This window comes from Salminus brasiliensis, chromosome 6 (genome assembly GCF_030463535.1).
Source record: "Salminus brasiliensis chromosome 6, fSalBra1.hap2, whole genome shotgun sequence".
In the NCBI taxonomy this organism is placed as follows: Eukaryota; Metazoa; Chordata; class Actinopteri; order Characiformes; family Bryconidae; genus Salminus; species Salminus brasiliensis.
This window is the reverse complement of record NC_132883.1, coordinates 20,698,729-20,716,980: the sequence shown is the minus strand read 5'-3', so window position 1 is coordinate 20,716,980 and position 18,252 is coordinate 20,698,729. Positions and strand designations below refer to the sequence as shown.

At 42.1% G+C, this 18,252-nt stretch overlaps 2 protein-coding genes across 2 annotated transcripts in view; one reads left to right on the top strand and one right to left on the bottom strand.

The window, feature by feature from the left end:
- The first annotated feature begins 1,119 nt into the window (after positions 1 to 1,119).
- On the top strand, positions 1,120 to 6,888 carry srrd (SRR1 domain containing). The gene is made up of 7 exons (XM_072681960.1): positions 1,120 to 1,396; positions 3,081 to 3,121; positions 3,207 to 3,379; positions 3,462 to 3,560; positions 4,717 to 4,868; positions 5,264 to 5,309; positions 6,558 to 6,888. The coding sequence occupies exons 1-7, from the start codon at positions 1,254 to 1,256 to the stop codon at positions 6,780 to 6,782; spliced, it is 879 nt and encodes a 292-aa protein (XP_072538061.1). The 5' UTR covers positions 1,120 to 1,253; the 3' UTR covers positions 6,783 to 6,888.
- Positions 6,889 to 6,972: 84 nt separating this feature from the next.
- The window catches only part of LOC140557491 (clustered mitochondria protein homolog), a 13,224-nt gene continuing 1,944 nt past the window's right edge, over positions 6,973 to 18,252 (bottom strand). The window contains exons 2-26 of the mRNA XM_072681958.1: positions 18,033 to 18,142; positions 17,505 to 17,676; positions 15,983 to 16,114; positions 15,381 to 15,535; positions 14,679 to 14,833; positions 14,414 to 14,536; positions 13,763 to 13,895; positions 13,500 to 13,592; positions 12,574 to 13,250; positions 12,366 to 12,439; positions 11,728 to 11,832; positions 11,500 to 11,600; positions 11,221 to 11,373; positions 11,028 to 11,090; positions 10,704 to 10,939; positions 10,504 to 10,588; positions 10,115 to 10,268; positions 9,884 to 10,023; positions 9,709 to 9,789; positions 9,428 to 9,553; positions 9,214 to 9,323; positions 9,013 to 9,106; positions 8,095 to 8,223; positions 7,901 to 7,974; positions 6,973 to 7,795 (exon numbers count right to left, since the gene is read on the bottom strand). Of these exons, the coding sequence (XP_072538059.1) occupies positions 7,333 to 7,795; positions 7,901 to 7,974; positions 8,095 to 8,223; positions 9,013 to 9,106; positions 9,214 to 9,323; positions 9,428 to 9,553; positions 9,709 to 9,789; positions 9,884 to 10,023; positions 10,115 to 10,268; positions 10,504 to 10,588; positions 10,704 to 10,939; positions 11,028 to 11,090; positions 11,221 to 11,373; positions 11,500 to 11,600; positions 11,728 to 11,832; positions 12,366 to 12,439; positions 12,574 to 13,250; positions 13,500 to 13,592; positions 13,763 to 13,895; positions 14,414 to 14,536; positions 14,679 to 14,833; positions 15,381 to 15,535; positions 15,983 to 16,114; positions 17,505 to 17,676; positions 18,033 to 18,142 (3,938 nt within the window). The 3' untranslated portion in view covers positions 6,973 to 7,332. The remainder of the gene's footprint in view (positions 7,796 to 7,900; positions 7,975 to 8,094; positions 8,224 to 9,012; positions 9,107 to 9,213; positions 9,324 to 9,427; positions 9,554 to 9,708; positions 9,790 to 9,883; positions 10,024 to 10,114; positions 10,269 to 10,503; positions 10,589 to 10,703; positions 10,940 to 11,027; positions 11,091 to 11,220; positions 11,374 to 11,499; positions 11,601 to 11,727; positions 11,833 to 12,365; positions 12,440 to 12,573; positions 13,251 to 13,499; positions 13,593 to 13,762; positions 13,896 to 14,413; positions 14,537 to 14,678; positions 14,834 to 15,380; positions 15,536 to 15,982; positions 16,115 to 17,504; positions 17,677 to 18,032; positions 18,143 to 18,252) is intronic.

Sequence of the window (18,252 nt, the reverse complement as noted above, 5' to 3'; positions counted from 1 at the left end):
TGCTAGCACAAGCTAGTGGCTAAAGGTTGGTAGCTAACTTGGCCAGAGAGTTAGTAGCTAGCTAAGTAGTAAGTAGTTAGCTAACTACAGCAACTACCAATTAATAAATGAACACGTCTAATTAATAAATCAATCAAATACGCTTTCGCTGCTCCAGCAGACCTGTAAGTAAGTTAGCTAGCTAGCAAACTAGCGCTAGCCACCGAACTCCGTTAGCAAGCGGCTAAACTGAAGCTTCAACAAGATGCTCGCGAGCGCGCGTGACGTCACCATCTGTCGCTAAATGACGCTAAATCGCCTCTGATTTTCAACCGGCTCGACCTCAAAAATCATAACATGCAATACCAGAATGTATTATATTGAGAAGAAAATGATTAGATTTGCAGTGCAGACAGGATAATAGGGCAGATGGGGCATGTTGCTTCTGGGCCCTCTGCAGTGGGACTACACAGGGGGGTTCAGACATCTTAAGGGTGGTTCCAAACCACAGGGAGTGAAAACGATCAGCTGAATGTATGCTAGCTAAATTATTTACACTTCAGGGGGAAGCGAGGAGAAGTTGTAACAACCGTCACTGCATGTTGAAGAGCTGTTCTGACCGTTTAACAACACATGCAAGCAAAAGAGCTTTAGATGACTGTTGTAAGTTACACTGTAGCTGTATACCCCCTATACCCTCTGCATTTCCCCTGTGGTTCCCTTCACCCACACCCCGTGCCCGGTGTTTAGGGACAATAAGGGCATCGCTATATCAAGGGAACTTGTGGGTGTCATGCAGCTAGCTATCTGTTTATTGAGAGGACGAGGTTAAAAAAAAGTTGGCATTACTCGTGAATTAATGGTCTCGAAAGACTTGATTCGGTCAACTATACTTTCATAGTTCATTACAAAATATAAAAGTACCAACATTATTACTGTACGAATGTACGAATAAAACGATTAAGGATAAACAGGGTTACTGCTTTCAAATGATTCAGATAATAAAAAAATACATAAAAAAAAATAGTCGAGAAAGAAAACGAAATGTTGGTGTTATTTAGCGAAACGCAGTTTGAAGACTGGCTTCTTAGGAACTGAATCTCAGGAACAAGGCGGAGCTATTAACATGTAACACCACAACACTGCAGCAGACAGCATGGAGGGAACGGAAAAGGGATCAGTTGGTTGAAGTTGTAATTTTGGCGTCGGTGAGCGATGGGTCGTTGTGTTTCTTCTCGGTTCGTCTCACGGCTTCCCTGGCTTGTGAATTAGCGATGGCGAGCAGTGGCGAGTGGCAGTGTGTGCGGCGCGGTAAAGGAGCTGCGCGGAGAGGAAAACCTGACCGGTCCCAAAAACCGACCGCAGCTCCTGAACCTGCAGACAGACAGCGGGACACACGCAGACTAACAGAAGCAGTGTAAGGGTCCTGGTATACAGTTAATGTTACAGTGAGGGTAACGGTCGGCATTACTTACAGATTTTCACCCAATATTTTATTAATTTTATTATTTAAGCCCAAAGTGAAGGTTAAAGTTTTTTTTTTTTTTTACTGTAGAGGCTTCACTGCCTCGACTTAGCTACCTATTTATTTCAAAGATCCTAAAGTATCAAGGTAGACCAATAACAATTTGACAATGAGACAATGTAAGGTAAAAAGTAATAAATCGTTCTCTTAGTTGAATTATTATTATTATTATTATTATTATTATTGATTAATAAATTGAGGGAATGGATTATTAAATCAATGCAACACTTTGTTTCTCTATCTTATTTTTCTACCTGGGACTGATCCTTCCTTGTCTCTGTAATCAAATTTTTGATTGCTGTGTATTTTACCTATACAATTATATGCATAACAGAAGTGTGTAATGCTCCATAATTCCACAAGATTGAATGATCTGGAAGTCTAAGATGCGCCCTTACAGTTTAGAACAGAGCTGCATGATGATATTATCAGAATCAGCAGGCAGATGTTTAAAAATGATTGACATTAGACAGATGTTTAAACTTGACCGATAGTTCAAATTCAAAGTTCAAAGTTTTATTTATTGTGCTCCATAAGATCAGAGTGTGTAGGTGACTGATTCACTAAAATGTGTAATATAGTTATATAATGAATTTAATTGCATTTGGATTAAGTTCCAATTTCTGCATTTTATAAATGATTTCAGCAATAACAAATACTGCATATTCAGTCACCAAGCAGTTCATTAGAGATGAGATGTTGGAAGCATTCTTTTGAGATGCTGCTTCATGGTGATGTGGTTGTGTTGCACAGGTATGATCCTGCAGATTTTTCAGGAGCTCTTTCATGCTGCAGTCTCCGGTTCAACCTCATCCTAAAGGTGTTCTGTTGGATTCAGGCTGGGAAGAACCCTGAAAAACACTGTCAGAAATCAGTTTGAGACTACTTTTGCTGTCTGACATGGTTCATTATCATGCTGAAAGATAAATTGTGGTCATGATGGGATGCACATGGTCAGCAACAGTAGGTAGTAGATAGGCTGTGGCGTTCAAGCAAGCAAGGAATTAATGATATTAATGGGCCCAAAGTGTGCCATGACCCCACCTCCACCAGTCTGGACTGTTGACACAAGGCAGGTTGATTCCATTAATTCACAATGTTGGCACCAAATTCTGATCCTACCATCTGTGTGCTTTAGCGGAAATTAAGATTCATCAGACCAGCATTTGCGTCTGCAGAACTGACACTTACTAGATGTTTTTCTTCTTTAAGCCATGCTAAGTATTCAAGAAACCATCTAATGAGTACTCTAAAGGGAAGATTAGCAGTTTTATAATCCAACAGCCAGGCACCAACAGCCATGTCCTGCTTAAAATCACTGGGATCGCATTTTTTAACTGTTCTAATGGTAAATTTTATCTAAAGCTGTTGACCATTAATTAATTGCAGTGCTGCCACACAGTTGACTGATTTAAATAACTGCATGAATAATAAGCTGTACAAGTGTCCATCATAAATTGCTTGGTTAGTGTACATAAAGATTGTATATAAAGGGTTCTGCCCACAATTCTCTTATCAGATCAGTCCTAGATTTAGATCCTTTGTACCTATTAACTGTACCCTCCTCTCCCTGCAGGAATGAGCTGAGAGGTGAAGATTTCTGGCTGAAATGGAGAGGTGACTGAATTTCACATGCTAAATTCTGAACAAATGTTTAATTCGTGGCTCACACTGGTGGTCAAACTTACTTTTTGTCTTGCAGATCTCCTGTCTGGCTGTCTTGCGGGATTTGGCTGTGATGGCAGGGTAGAGAAGACTGTCAGAGAGGGTGAATGCCTGCTAGACTGTGTGTGCTATGGCCTGGGCAACTTCTCCTCCTGTGTGTCTGCCAGATATCAGCTCGCCATGTTGCTACTGCTGTTTGAGGCTTTGCAGGTGAACACACCTACTCTCATTTGCCATGGTTGCCATATTAACATATACAAATTTTGGTATGCACTTTCTTCTTCTCTGTCAGATTCCCACAGGCCAGTGCAGCATGTATGACCCGGTGTTCACAGTGACAGAATGTGAGATTCTAAGAGAGCTGGGCTTCACTGTGCTGACAGAAAATGAGGTACAGGGTGTCACCCATCTACATTCATAAAAAATAAGGCTGCCTATAAGATTATTGGCGTAGAATGGATTTGGTGGCCACTTTTTGTTCCCTAAAGAACCAACTTGTAAATGATGTGATTAAGGAGAAGTCTTATGTGTAATTTTAAGAAATTTAAAGTCTTTTTCAAACATAACTGTCATAGGAAGAGCCTTAAACTAGGGGTGTGCATCAGTGGTGGCTCAGTGGTGCGCTGGGTTCTTGATCACAGGGTTGTGGGTTCGCTAAGCAGCCTTAACCCTCTCTGCTCCAGGGCAGCTGTAGCATGGCTGACTCTGTGCTCTGACCCAGCTTTTCAAGCTGGATATGCAAAGAGAGGAATTTCACTGTAGAAATATAAAATTATAATGACGAAAGCCAATTTTTCCTCTCTTCTCATATAAAACAAATTGGTTCCCCTGACATTGCTCAACTCTTTGGCGCCTGTTAACACCGAAATGAGCTGGATTACATTTACAGTATTTATCATAGAGCTCGTCCAGGTGAATGATGTTCCGCAGGTAGGAGAATGTAGAGTTAAAGTTCTTACCCAAGCTGTCTTATTGTCCAGCTAGTCCAACAGGGGGATCAAACCCCAGTCTGCCATGAGGGGGCAGTGGTGGCTCAGCGGTTAGAGCACCGGGATATTGATAACAGGGTTGTGGGTTCGATTCCCGGGCTCAGCAAGCTGCCACTGTTGGGCCCTTGAGCAAGGCCCTTTACCCTCTCTGCTCCCCGGGCGCTGGAGTTGGCTGCCCACCGCTCTGGGTGTGTGTGTACTCACTGCCCCTAACACATGTGTGTGTGTTCACTACCAGATGGGTTAAATGCGGAGGACACATTTCGCTGTACAGTGTACACTGTACAGTGACAAATACGTGCACCTTTAGAAGGGTGGTGTAGTTACCCAGTGCACCACACCTAACCCCAACCACTCTAAAAACAAATGAACAAATACACCGTTAATAGCAGTGACCAATCCTGTGACCCGTGACCAATTCTTTGGCGCCTTGATTAGTATAAACTTTGCCATACATAGAAAATGACCCCTCCTGTCCCATTGTCACTATATACATTAATTGCATTACCATAATGACTGTGTTTATTTACAGTTGTTGTTTTTTTAAATTGTGGTCAGGAAGGGAAACGAGCAGTGTGTCGCCCCACCTTCTTTTACTTAATGCACTGCGGAAAAGCTCTGTACAACAATCTGCTGTGGAGGAACTGGAGTCCTCGAATCCTGCCAAAAGTCATTGTTATTGGCAACAGTTTCCTTGGCATTCAGGAGAGGTATGTTGCACTTATCCGTTCACAATCCCAAATTGTGCCGTTTCATATTGAGTCCAGAATTTAATAGTTTAGTCTTCAGTTTATGCAGTGAACTGCCAGAAACTTTGAATTGCATGACTTTTGCCTTTCCTCTAGAATTACACAATACTATGTTATAAGACTTCGAAAGCATACTGTAGAAGATACAGTTTTTTCATCATCAAAAATGACAGCAAAACAGTGTAAATCAGTCTCTTCAATGTATTTTGTGACAAGACCATGATCGCTTTTTAAAAAACGGGTTCTATGTAGCACTGAAAAGGTACTGGTGTTACAAATGTGTCTTCCTGCCTAAAGTGTATAAAGGAGATGTATTTGTTTCTAGGACAGCTCTTCTCTGTTTTGTGTGTTTCTAGGATGCTTCAGAGGGAGCTTGAGAGAGATTACAGCTTTCTCTCACACGTATCCTTCAGATATTTCTTATCTGGGTTGCTTGTCCAACACCTGTGTTCATGTTAGTTACATGTTTCAGAATTGAAACTGAATGTAAAAGAAGAGATACGGCTCATTTAAAGTGCCAATTTATTTTATTTTTTTTACAATCTGGCAGCTGAAAGTCAACAAACTGCTGTAATTTGCCTGGTTCCAATCTAAAGTTCTGACTAATTATCTTGTTTATTTCAAGAATGTCGATAATGGACAGAGCTGAAGTTAATGATCTTAAAGGCAGACATGGGCATGCAGGAATTTTTGTTCTTGCAAGCATATTGCTAACCTTTTTTTTTTTTTTTTTTTAGCAAAATTATTTATTGGCTTATTGGATCAGGAATGTCAGTGTTTCTCATTTGAGAAATATCGATAGCTGGGCCTTTTCTCTTCAATAATGATGCAGAAAGGCAACATATCAAAACTCATCATCTACCTTTGATGCACCAGCTACCCCTCTTTCTTTGAGGAAATATTTGTAGTCAAGCACCTGCATTTCTCAGAGATTGTCTAGGTTCGTAGATCTGCAAAGGCATGCTAAAAAAAGTGAAGAGCTGCTTTAATGCTTTTAAGCTGGATCTCAGTTGTGCCGTTTATTGGGTCGTCAAACTAGGTACTCACCTTTGAAGAAGTACTCCCATTTAAAGACGAAGCTCTTGAATTTAGCTGTTATTTAATATTCATACCTTTTCACGTTATTTGATCTGCTATTGTTATTGTGTAGTTTGTTAATGTGCTTATTTTTATCCAGAGTATAAATTAACATTAATAATTAACAGCCAAAATTTAGGGACAGGTAGGTTTTTGTCTATACATTTCAATATATTGCAAAATATTTTTGGATCTAAAAAAACAGTTAAATGCTAATATCATGTAAAAACAATTTGCATCAAATATATAATCATTTCTTTAATTCCACTATTAGAGCTGGGCAATATGACGATTATTTATCATATCATGATACATGGTTTACAATATGGTTTTCTAAGCAGATTAAGGATCCTCAAAGATTACAAACAGTGTAGGTGAACTGGATTTATTAGATGAAGAGCAGCAGATGTTGAATAGAAATCACTGTATGCAGAATAGGAGAATGTCTCAATAGTAATTTTTAATCATGGAATCGCACTATTAATTGATTTGGTTGTGGGACGAGTTTAGAGACTAAAACAAGTTCACGTTTGCCATTTTACATTGCAGCCCTTAACGCTGTTGTGTATTAAGATCGTAAATGTGTGTGAGGAAAGAAGCCTGCCCTGCTCACAACGTTTCATGGATGTGTTTAACGACAGCGCACTCATCCAGTTCCCACCAGACAAGCTTCATAAAGTTCCAGAATCCATTTGGATTGATCCTTCGGAACCCCAGTACCAGCACTGCCAGGATCTGGAGATCATCCAACAGGAAAGTAGGCTTCAAACGGACAATAAGTGTGCTCAGACACTTTAAGATGAGGGTGTGTTGAGAACATAATGCAAGGACATTAGGAATATTGAATGTTTCTGTTGAAACTTTGTAGTTAGTTATGATACGCCATTAAATGTTTTAAAAGAAAGTCTTCTGTGCCTTTCCTTTATAGGCTTTCTCCCAATGGGAATTTGGGGAATTTGAAAAAGACAAAGATTCTGTAGAACTGTAAGATGCTTTACAGCTTTTGCTCTTTATTCACAAATCGCTCTGTATTTTGACCACAGGTTTAGTGCAGTAAAAGATGCCAAAAAAAAAGCTGTTTTAAGGAATGAGTACAGTACAGTGCAGTGAATTGAAGAAACAAAGCTCAGAGTGCTGTTGGAGCTTTTTGTGCTTTCTTATTGCCCAGTTTTTAGGGTCTGCAGACAGAATTTATATACCTTGTTTAGTTAGATGGTCATGTGATGTATGTAGATGCCTTTTTGATATATGAATTGTGTGGGTGTTATTTAAAGTGTCCAACCTCGTAGTGTTTCCCAACTTCAGTGATCTGTGTAATGCATGTCTGCAAGCTCAGATTCCAGACGTTTCAATTATTTGCTGGAGCTTCTGTTGCAGCCTGTTTCTCCACAGGCGTTACTTCTTCAGCAACCGTGCGCTCTTCTCCATTTTTCAGAGCTGGCTCTGGATTTTCTTTTGCTGCAACAGGCAGCTCTTTCAACTCTGCCTGGTTCTTAGGTGAGATACTGTTGCTGATTTCCAGCTGAGCAGTCGCTTCTTCTGCCTCATCATCATTTTCCTTCACTGCATCTCCATTTTGCAGGTGAGGCTCAACCTGCCCGTTCATGGTTGAGCGGTTGGCTTTCTTTTCCAGAACGTCTGAATCTTCCTCTTGACTCTCATTTGTGTCATTCACTTTTTCAGTTTGCTTCTCACTTATTGTGGCTTCCCCAACAACCTCAACCTCATTGGAAGAGTCTGCTTTAGCCTTCTCTGCCTCCTCAGCAGCTCTTTTTTCTTTCAGCTTCTCTTTGAATTCCATAATCCTCATGCTGAAACAGTGATTAAATATTGACAACTTACAATCAGCCCACTTATGCAATGTAACAGCCAAATCAACAGGTCCTTAAACCTGATCCTTTGTGTGTCCACCTTACCTGTATGATGTCTTCAGGATGCCATTTACCAGAGCCATCTGCTCCAGTGTGGTCTCCAGAGAGGGAACTAAGCTCTAAACAAAGAGGGGAAAGAGAGTTTATGCCTAAACAAGTGATTAAAAGGCAACACCTCAGGAATTCAGTGTTTTTTTTTTTTGTTTTTTTTTTTTTTTTTTTTGGCGATAGCTGCTTACCTCCTGTGTGCTTGAGTCAGTGAGGTCTAGCCCTCCCTGACGTATGGACCGCTCCACACGCACCGCCTGCTGAGTGATAGATTTCAGGAAGTCGGAACTGCATTTGGTCTGGGGATGATTCTCGCCACACTGGAATGTAAAAATACAAGTATGTATTTTCAATATAAAGAGCATTCAATATTATAAAAATACATTTTTATCATAAATGTAGTTTTTTTAAATAACAACCACCATATGCTATATAAATGCATTCAGCTACTTTAGGTTGCAACTGTTGTTAACGTGCACAAGCACAAGCCAAGTAGTAAAGACATGCCAATAGAATAGGACACTCTGGAGCACATACTTATGAATCTATTGTCTAAGGCCAGGCGTGGGACTAGAGGGGTATAACGTCCCCAGCACTGTGGAGCAGTGGAACTGTTTTCTCTGGAATGATGGTGCTCTGTGCTTTTAGGGTGAGGTGGGGTGGAGAACATCCAGCATCCTGAACACACTAACACTCTTGCTGCTGTACACAATCAAATCTTCACAGCAATGCTCCACATCTAGTAAAAGGTCTTCTCTAGCCAGTAGGGACAGTTATGCCAACGTTTTTAAATACCATTGGCAGGTGTCCCAATACTTTTGTCCATATAGTGCATCACATTTCCATGCATTAAACTGAGAACATTGTAGAATGTAATGTTCAATACTTGTGTGTACTGATATGAGAAGCTGGTACGGAACTTAGAAATACAATATTGCTGCTGTCACAGTCACACACAAACCTTGTATCTCCATTTTGTTGTTTCTAACAGAATTTGAATCTGGTAGTTTGTTATTTTGTATCAGACATATTTCATGATTAGTTGCCCAATAAATACAAAAAAAAATACCCACATCCACTCAGGTGTAACTAATTCTCGCATATCTCACCTGGCTCTGAAAGATGTTGTGGGCCTCCTTCTCTTGAGCCATGCCTCCCCTGTAATCTCCTGCTACACACATCCTCTGAGCCAGTAGATGGTGACTGCGGAAAGATGTTACATTCTTATTTTTTATTCTGTCATTTTCAACATGTTCTTCATTAGGTGAACTACGAGTGAGTATCCACATATTTTTAAAGGTTTGTCTTACTTCAGGGCAGTTGTCAGGTCCATAGCCCCTCTGAAAGAGATGTTGAGTTTCAGTGCGTTCTGTAGATACTGCAGTGACTGCTCCCCTTGCAGCACTAAGCCGAGAGAAGTCTGGAAGAGAATTATTGCATTAATTACAATAGCTTGGGTAACCTGAAATGTACATTAGGAGATATTTCTGAGACCAGTTCAATAAATCATGTGTGCATGCTCACATCCAGCACTGCTGTATAGGGGTGATCTTCGCCATGCACCATCAGCATGAGCAATTTAGCTCGATACAGACAACGCAATGCCAAAGCAGTCTCTCCTCCAGCGAACATGTATACTGCCAACAGAGCCTAGAAAGAGCGTACACAAGCAGTTTGAAAATATACCATTTATTTATTATTATTTATTTAACACCTGATTAAAAAAAATTCATTAATGTATATGTATTATCAAATATTATTACATATTAGCGTCAAACAATTTTATGTTGGATTATGCAACTTACATATTGCTGAATGGTAGTTGAGTGGTCAAATCCCAGGACCCTCTCACTGATGACCACTACCCTCAACTGCACACTGCGAGCCTTGAAATAGAAGGTGGAAGGTTAGACAACGACTGATGAGAATCACTTTAAGCAATTCTTACTAAGACCACCAGTGACAGCCAATTACACCCACCTCAGCAGGGTGGCCCTGCAGATAGGCCACTTTAGCCAGCATACTGAGACAGTTGCAGGCTTCAGGATGAAGATCGTCACACACGCGGGCAAACAGATAGGCTGCCTCTTTCAGCTGGTCGTATGCCTGCTCCAGCAACCCTACAGGTGGAGAGCGCAGTCAGTGAAATAGCTCTACTAGGCTTGGCCATCCATAAAGGACTATAGGGTCACTGTGGTTAGAAAATGAAACCTTTCTGAAGGCTGTTCTTGGCTGCCTGGAACGCTCGTGAAGCATCAGTCGTTGTCATGGTGATATGCTTGACCACAGGCAGGAGATTGAGCAAGTCATCAGGGGTGATGGGGGCTTTGTTTCGGTTATCAAGGGCATAGTCTCTTAGCCGAAGCTATGGGATCCAAAATAAAAAAAAGGCATATTTAAAAGATATGCAGTTCAATTCATTGTAACATGGTAACTAGATCTGTTGGTTCTGTCTCCTAGCAACCATATGGATACAGTTTCTCCAGAACCGTACTTGATGTTTACCTCCTATAGTTACTGTATATTAACAGTTTACTAGTAAAGCTAAGTACTATAAAATTGTATCCAGGGCTAGTTGTGTCCGTTTAACAGTGGCATACCTGTATGCCAGTCTTGAGGCACATCTCCCGTAACAAGGCCAGCTTCTGAAGTCCATATTGCTCGACCAGATGGTCAACATTTGACCTGCAACAAGCATTTATACACTTATGCATATTTATGTATATGTAGTATTGCATCCTAAAGTGTACTGGGCACAGATTAGAAGGAATACAAAAAAACAAAGTGGCATCTCACTTACCCAAGTCCTTGTTTAAGGCCATAGGTCTCTTGAGCATCCTGGCAAATGAGACTCCACAGTTCATTCCCACTTAGCATGCTCCATGCTGTACTGTCCGCAGTCCCTCCACCTTTATGGCCACGCCTTCTGGAACGCTTCTTAGATTCCTCCCCATTTGAGGCAGAGCTGAAGTGCGGTACCAGTAAGCAGCAAAGAAAGTGACTTGCAGCTGCTGATAGGCTGGCTTGCTCCACTCCCTTAAAAATAGAAGGCATTCGTATTTGGAAAATAAACCACACACAAAGAAAAAAAAGTGTTGTCTGTTAATGAAGAGCAATGCATTACTTGAATGTAGCCATTGAAGATTCTTCGAGCACATCGCACAACAATCTCTCCATATGCCAGTCTCTAGCATAAAGGAACAAGAAACAAGTATTAGAACATCTGAGACATCAATACATAAATCTGAAGATAGCACTGCAGCCGATTTTAACCACCTTAAAGAATTCAGTGTTCAATTTAGTTTTTGTTTTTTTACCGTGATGTGTCTCAGCCGGTCCTTGTGCTCTGACTGGCTGATGGTGGACACCAGATGACCCAAATAGCGGAGATTTATGCCTTTTTGATGGAGGGCATGCCGTAGAGAAGCTCCATCTATGGGCATCTCAGAGCCTTGCAGGCAGTCATTCACCTACCAAACAGCCAACACAGCGCTGTTAATGTTCGACAATGAACAGATCTGTACAACATGCAAGCGTCAGAACGCCACATCAACAAGTACCCAGCATCAAAGTACACTATGAAGGAGAACACTCACAAATGCTGGTATCTGATCATTGATGATGAATGTGGCAGCCTCTTTCAGTAATCTTTCTTGTAAAGACACAGCAGCACTGTCTGAACTGGGAAACTGCACACCTACACAGACCAGGGGGAGGTTTATGCAGTACAACATTAGTGGCTGTGGTCTTGATATTAACTTTATTGGTAAATAGAATGTTTTGTGGTGTTTGAGTGCTGTTATATCTATATGGGAAGGCCTTGCCTGGAGAGAAGATGTTGGGGTTGAAACGCATCTCAAAGATGAGGTCACTGACGGAGCCAACATCTTTACAAGCCCCTCTCACTGCTTCGGTGCCTCGGGGATCACCTGTTGTTAAACACAATGTTTAGTCAGTACATTACTTGTTCACCTAAAGCCACAAAAACAAAAAAATGTAGATTGTTAAGGAGCGTGAGCGGCTTTACCTCAATAGGTAAAAAAAAAACAGCAGCAAAAACACTTTGATCATGGATTTATTCATGGGTCATTTATTGAGAGTGTTCTCAAGTCTAATATTGTGTCTTGGTATGGGAACTTCTTAGTTAAGCATAGCAACAAGCTGGCCTATGTGGTTAACCAAGCCAGCGGGATCACTAGAGACAAACAACGGTCATTACAGAACTTCTGTAAACTAAAAAGACAATTCAGGTCTACAATGACCCTACCCACCCCCTTCATCCATCATTCCGGCTGCTGCCATCAGGCAAGAGACTTAAGGTCCCATTACCTTATAAGAATGGGTACAAAAATAACAATTCTAATAATAATAATAATTAGTGCCCTCTGCTGTGAATATTCTGAACAAGGACCCTGTAAATAGTCTATGTGCATAAGACAATATTAGTATACTACTTCCTTACCAGGTTTTACACACTCCTCCACTCCTCCATTCTCTTCCATCCGTTCTCTCACACGCTTTGTGAACTCAGAGTGCCTGAAGCAAAGGAATTGGACAAAGTGAGGGGGAGGAAAAAACGGCCTTCCAAATCAATCAAAACTTTCAAAAAATAAATAAATGAATTCTATTTTAGGCCTTTCACAGATACACATACATAGATCAGTACTCACTTGTATTGGATGAAAGCCTTGACTAGCTCTGGCCGTAGACGACAGAGACCGTGGGGGAATTGTCTAGGGCCATCCTCCTCAGTCTCCTTCTCTACTATGTGGAAGTTAGCATCAGCGGGCATTGTACGGAACACATCCAGTACGTAATAGCGACCGTCTGCCCCCAGCAGCCCCTGAGCATCTGTGGAGGTGAAGAGGGGCAGCTGGTAGCCATTGGGCCCAAGGACAGAATGCCTCTGAAGAGCGAGGGCCTTCGCTGACTGGGCCAAAAGCTCTAGGAGTTTTCTTCGTGCCGGGTTCTCCAGAGGCCCGGCATTGAGGCCATACAGGAGGCCCCTGGAGACACCAGGCTGGTCAGGACCCTGCAGGCCAGGGGCAAGGCCCTGAACTGAAACCCGAAGACCTCTGTAGTCAGCCAGGGCAGTAGGCAGAGTGTGGAGGGCCTGCAAGTCTCCCTCTAGATCACTGTACACTTGAATAGCTTTCATTTCAAGTCTCTGTGCTGCCCTGCGACCCCGCTCACCACCCAACCACTCCTGCCCTGGCCCACCCATACTCATAAATAAGCCACCCCACAGAAAGGCTGGGTCTTCAGTGCAGTTGTTGATTGGATCAACAAAGCCATCAATGACTTTTTCAGCACCCTGGGCTGCAGCCCATACAAAGGCACTATTTACCTGTAGAAACAAAAATAAGAATAAACAACACAATATGAACAAAGTAAAATAATCTAATAATATTTTCATATACTGTGATTGACATGTGCCTTTCCACCCTTTCTGAACTTCTGAAGTGACTTGATTAAAGATCCCCACATCAACAACTGAACAACACTGAATCTTGAACAAGCAGGTTGAGTTTTATGTAAATATGAACTCACTTAGAGTGAATGATTGTGCATATGCTGGTATTCAAAGGATGCATACCTGTAGTAAGGCTTTGTCTCTTTGGAGTCTCTCCTCTAAAGTGGATTGTGGGAGGTCTCTTGCCGCTTGCAGTTCTTCATTCCAGTCTGGGGCCTGTAAGCACACACCAAAACATCTCAGCAATGCACACATACAGTCTGCACCACAGGGACCATGCCTACACTGATACTGAGATACTGAAAATCTGATAAATCTAATAAACAGACCAGTGAGTATTTTCCAGGGAGAGGGAAGTATAGAGTGTAAGACAAATGGGTGAGTACCTGTGGGTTAAGGCCCTGATCCAGGCCTAGTCTGCAGCTGTGGCTGGACTTGTGAGAGTGGAGAGCAGAACCCCCTAGCCAGCTCAGTGTATGGTAAGGAGTGGACATGGACTCTTCTGTAGGCAGAGTGGGCCTGCAATAGAAAAACAGACAATTACACACTGCTAGCCAGGCCATTAAACCCTTTTAGAAACAGTATTTTAGATTAAGTCTCATTCATATCTCATTAAACTCCCTCAGAGTAGTCAAGGTCTCAAGATGATGGATTTAACTGAACTCCAGGGGATGAACTTAAATCTCCTGACATCTTTCTCAGAGTTGTTTGGAGTGTTCTTTTGTCTTCATGGTGTTTTTGTAGCCAAGAATACTGATTAACCAGTGACTGGAGCTTCCAGACTATCGTTATACTACAACCACTAAAGACACATTCCCTGCACTCAGGTCATCCATCCATTTTACTAAGCGTGAGACTAGTAGCACCATCCAAGGTTCCATCTAATTACTTATTACTCGTATGAATTTCAATTATTCATTTATTACACAGAATTATAAGATATATACTATGAACTACTGGTGCTAATGTGTACATTTAGTACTGAGATTAAAGGCCCTTACAGTTTAAGGGGTTAAATGTGTGCCTGTGTTGGTTACCTGTGACGAAGTGAACTGAAGTTGTGCTTAAACTGTGGGCTCAGCTGAGACAGTAGATCGGTCAGGCAGTGACACACTGGAGTGGATGAGGATGGACGAGGGTCAAACACATCCATAGTGGACCTGAAAAAAAACAACAAATAGGTAAATAACCAGTTAGGGAAGTATAGCTGCTTACATGAAGCAGCACCTGCATCACCTGTTTGTGTATTTTACATAACTGAACTTGGCTCTTATGTATCTGTTACTAAGAAACTGTTCTCACCTGTTCAGGTAGAATCCTCGTGGGGAGGATGTGATGTCATAGTGCTTCCCCTCCAGAGTCTGAATGCTAAGGTACAAGAAGTCACCTTGCAGTTTTCTTGAACCAGGGGGAGGGTTCCAACAGCTGAGTGACAGGTCCAACAGGCAACTGGGCGCCTGAAATGAAAGTCAAAATGACAAAAGTATTGGGACATCTTGCTTTTGTTGGAGTAGCTGGACTGTCCAGGGAGACATTCTACTAGATTTTGGAGCACTGCTTTGAGGATTTGATTGCAAACATAGAGAAGGGCGTAAGTGAGGTCAGGATGTTGGATGATCACCACCCCACCTCATCCCAAAATTATTAGATGGAGCACCATCGTTCCACAGCTCAATGCTGGAGGGCTTTATACTCCTCTAGCCCACACCTGACAGTAGGCATGGTGCCAACAGGTCCATGTGTATCTGCTTTAGAGAGCCCTACTCGATTAGCCGTACTTCTCTATAGAGACTGGACAAGCTGTGTGTGTGTGTGTGTGTGTGTGTGTGTGTGTGTGTGTGTGTGTGTGTGCATTCGCACATCTGTGGCAGCAATAGTTGCAAAGAAGCTGAATGCTTTCATTAGAAGGGGTGTCCACAAACATTTGGACATACAGCATAGAGTAAGGATCTACATGCAGTGCGATTGAATGAGTGTGCCATGATATTCATGTGCTTCACATACTTCACTGTATGTGCTGGTGGGCAGCAGGGTTGCTAGAGGGGGGCGCTCTGTAGCTCCAGGAAGGATGTAGTCAGGAGGTGGAGGTGCTTCAGTCTGTTGCTCAGTCTTACTGTTAGCTTTTTTGCCTTTTGCAGGATGACCAGCAGGAGGGAGCTCTGAAACAGTATTTAGAGAAAGCATTATGCAGTGCATTATCACATTACCACGGTCAGCACAATCCTCTATACCTTCATTTAAATTCTCAAGCTATTTGGCAAATGCCCTCTATATCAGTGGTGGAATATCAATTGTGGCGACAGGCCACATTATACTCAGCCTAGGGGGACGGACTAACTCTAAATTTTGACCGTCTGATGTCCCACCGCCAGGTAAAATGGATATTCAGATTTCTGAAGTTGAGAACAGGGATTTATTTAGTGAGTCGGAGCAGATACTATTGAGCCGGTTCTGACCTTTAGGCCGTATGTTTGGCACCTCTGCTCAACAATGTGTTAACATTCCTTCCCAGGGAGGGCTTGAGAATTCGCTGATTATGTGGCTGAAGAGTGTGGGGAGCCACTGCATTGCAGGACAGTGACAATGATGAATATTTCCTCACTTACCAGGGGTGTGTGTGAGGGTACTGAGAATGCTAGGTGATCTGCCCTCTCTCAGGGCATCTTGGGGGCCGGCAGCTCTCAGCAGCTCCTGAACGTGGGCCAAATGAGCTTGTGCAGATCGTGGAGAGTATGGCTCTGTGATACACAAGCACACATACCACACATTTGAAAGGTTAGGGCACAGCACTTTTTCACAGTTTTCACACTTGGATCACTTCCATCTTGGTTTCTCTTGTGAACACATCAAACGAACGCCGAACCCTCTAATTGGACCTCAAAATAATCACATACCAGGGCAGTTTCAGTACGGTTTGTTTGTGGTTTGGTGAATTTGGGCATTGTGAAAAGAAAACGGCTTCAGTCTGCTTTGCATTTCGATTCATGGTTAAAGAACCCTGAGGCATCCCATACAAACCCAGCCACACCTTTCCGCACTTTACAGCTAAAAAATCAAACACCCTCACCACAGTAATGCACGTCCTGGAGTGGCTTCAGTTAAATAAAATTATAAAATGGCTAGAAACAATATAATACACAGTATAATAAAATAAAATACACTGTAAAAAATCATTTTGATCAAAGATGAATCCTAGTGAGGAAGGCTTTTTAGTTAAACTTAAACTAAGACTCCCCATAAATCAGTATTCCTCAGGTGTTGTCTGCGTTCTGAGAGACTATGCAGGTGGCTGGCTAAGCAAGTGGAAGGGGGAGAAGGCTGCATTTGCCAGTCCAAAGTGTGTAATCAGTGAAAACTAGAGCGGCAGGGAATGGGGGGGGGGGGGGGGTCACTGCAGATGCAGAAGGAATGGCAAGTGTGGTGCGGGAGCACGACCACACCTTAGTTAGTAAAGTTTTGGCTGAGAAAAGTCGAACCTATTTTTTTCTATACAGTCAGGTTTGTAAGTTTCAGTCGACACTAGTATAAGAATATAGTTTGAACGGAAAATCTCAGGTACATTCTTTGATAAATATGAAAGTAAAAAATAGAAGATGAGAAGAATATCACAAGATTTGTATGCCTCTGTAAATTAAGCCTTAGTACCAAAAGCCTCCCATTCATTAGATGAGTAAACTGTTCACTCCTAGCACATTAAAATTCCCACATTTATCAACGTGAGTGACTGTGTGTGAATTATGGCAGGCTTAGACCTGTTTGATCACAGCTAGCTTTGTACTCACTTATGGCAGAGTGAAGTGGCAAAACCTGTAAAGCAAAAAAGCAGCGCACCACTCTTCACGTGGCTTTACTATACAGTGATCATTCGTAAAACTAGACACAGCAATCAAATTCCAAATGTACCCAGTGTTTTATGAAGGAGTACTAATGCTGAATACTTTGCACATAGCTTTGTCTCTTTAGCCCCATGCAGCTTCTCATTAGTCCAGGTTCTAATGATGATGATGGTGATGGCACCATCATTAAAACCTGACCAGGTGAGTCAACATGCACTGCCATCAATAACAGTTTTTACAGCACATGATTCACAGCATAACAGCACCTTAGAAAGGGCAATGTTCTACTTACCTTCTACTAGTCGGAGGGTGACACCTGCTTTGAAGCCCTTGACACTCTGGAGCTCAGTGAAAGGGTCAAGGGTTACACCCGAAAGGGTAAGAGCGAGGGATGTGCGAGGGGCCACCTCCTCTCTACCCAGAATGGTCAACATTGCGTCCTGGACCAGCCAGAAGCCATTAACCTGCATGGGTAATATTAACATTTAGGATGACACAAGAATAAAAATGTGATAGGAGGTATTTCAGAGGACAGGACTGGGTAATTTCTGCCCAAAGTTTGTCCAAAAAAACAACAAATATCCAGACCTATTCAGTCTATTCAGTTCTGGTCCTGGGGTCCTGGATTTAGCTCATATATTTCTAGCCTGGTTTATTAAGAGTGTCTGAGTAGGAAACTTTCCAAACTGTACTAAAAACTGGCCTTCCAGGTTCAGATTACTGATTACCCCCACCCACACTTGACCACTGATGAGTTTTGCACACCAGACTGAATGCCATGTTGCTTTTTGGCTAATACTGTTTAATGAAAGAGTCTTACCTGCAACTCAAAAGCATCAACCCCCGCCCCTAGGACCTTGACAGAAATCATCCCATCATCTTCCTTCTCAGCTCCTCCAGGCCTTTTTCCACTGATTGGCTGAGAGGCATCTGCAGAATGAGAATATACTGTAAAAGCATGTAGAGAAGGAATGTGCCTCCAGCTATCCCCGCACACACTGTAGAAGTTACATTACAGAGACAGAAGTGCTTTAAGGAAT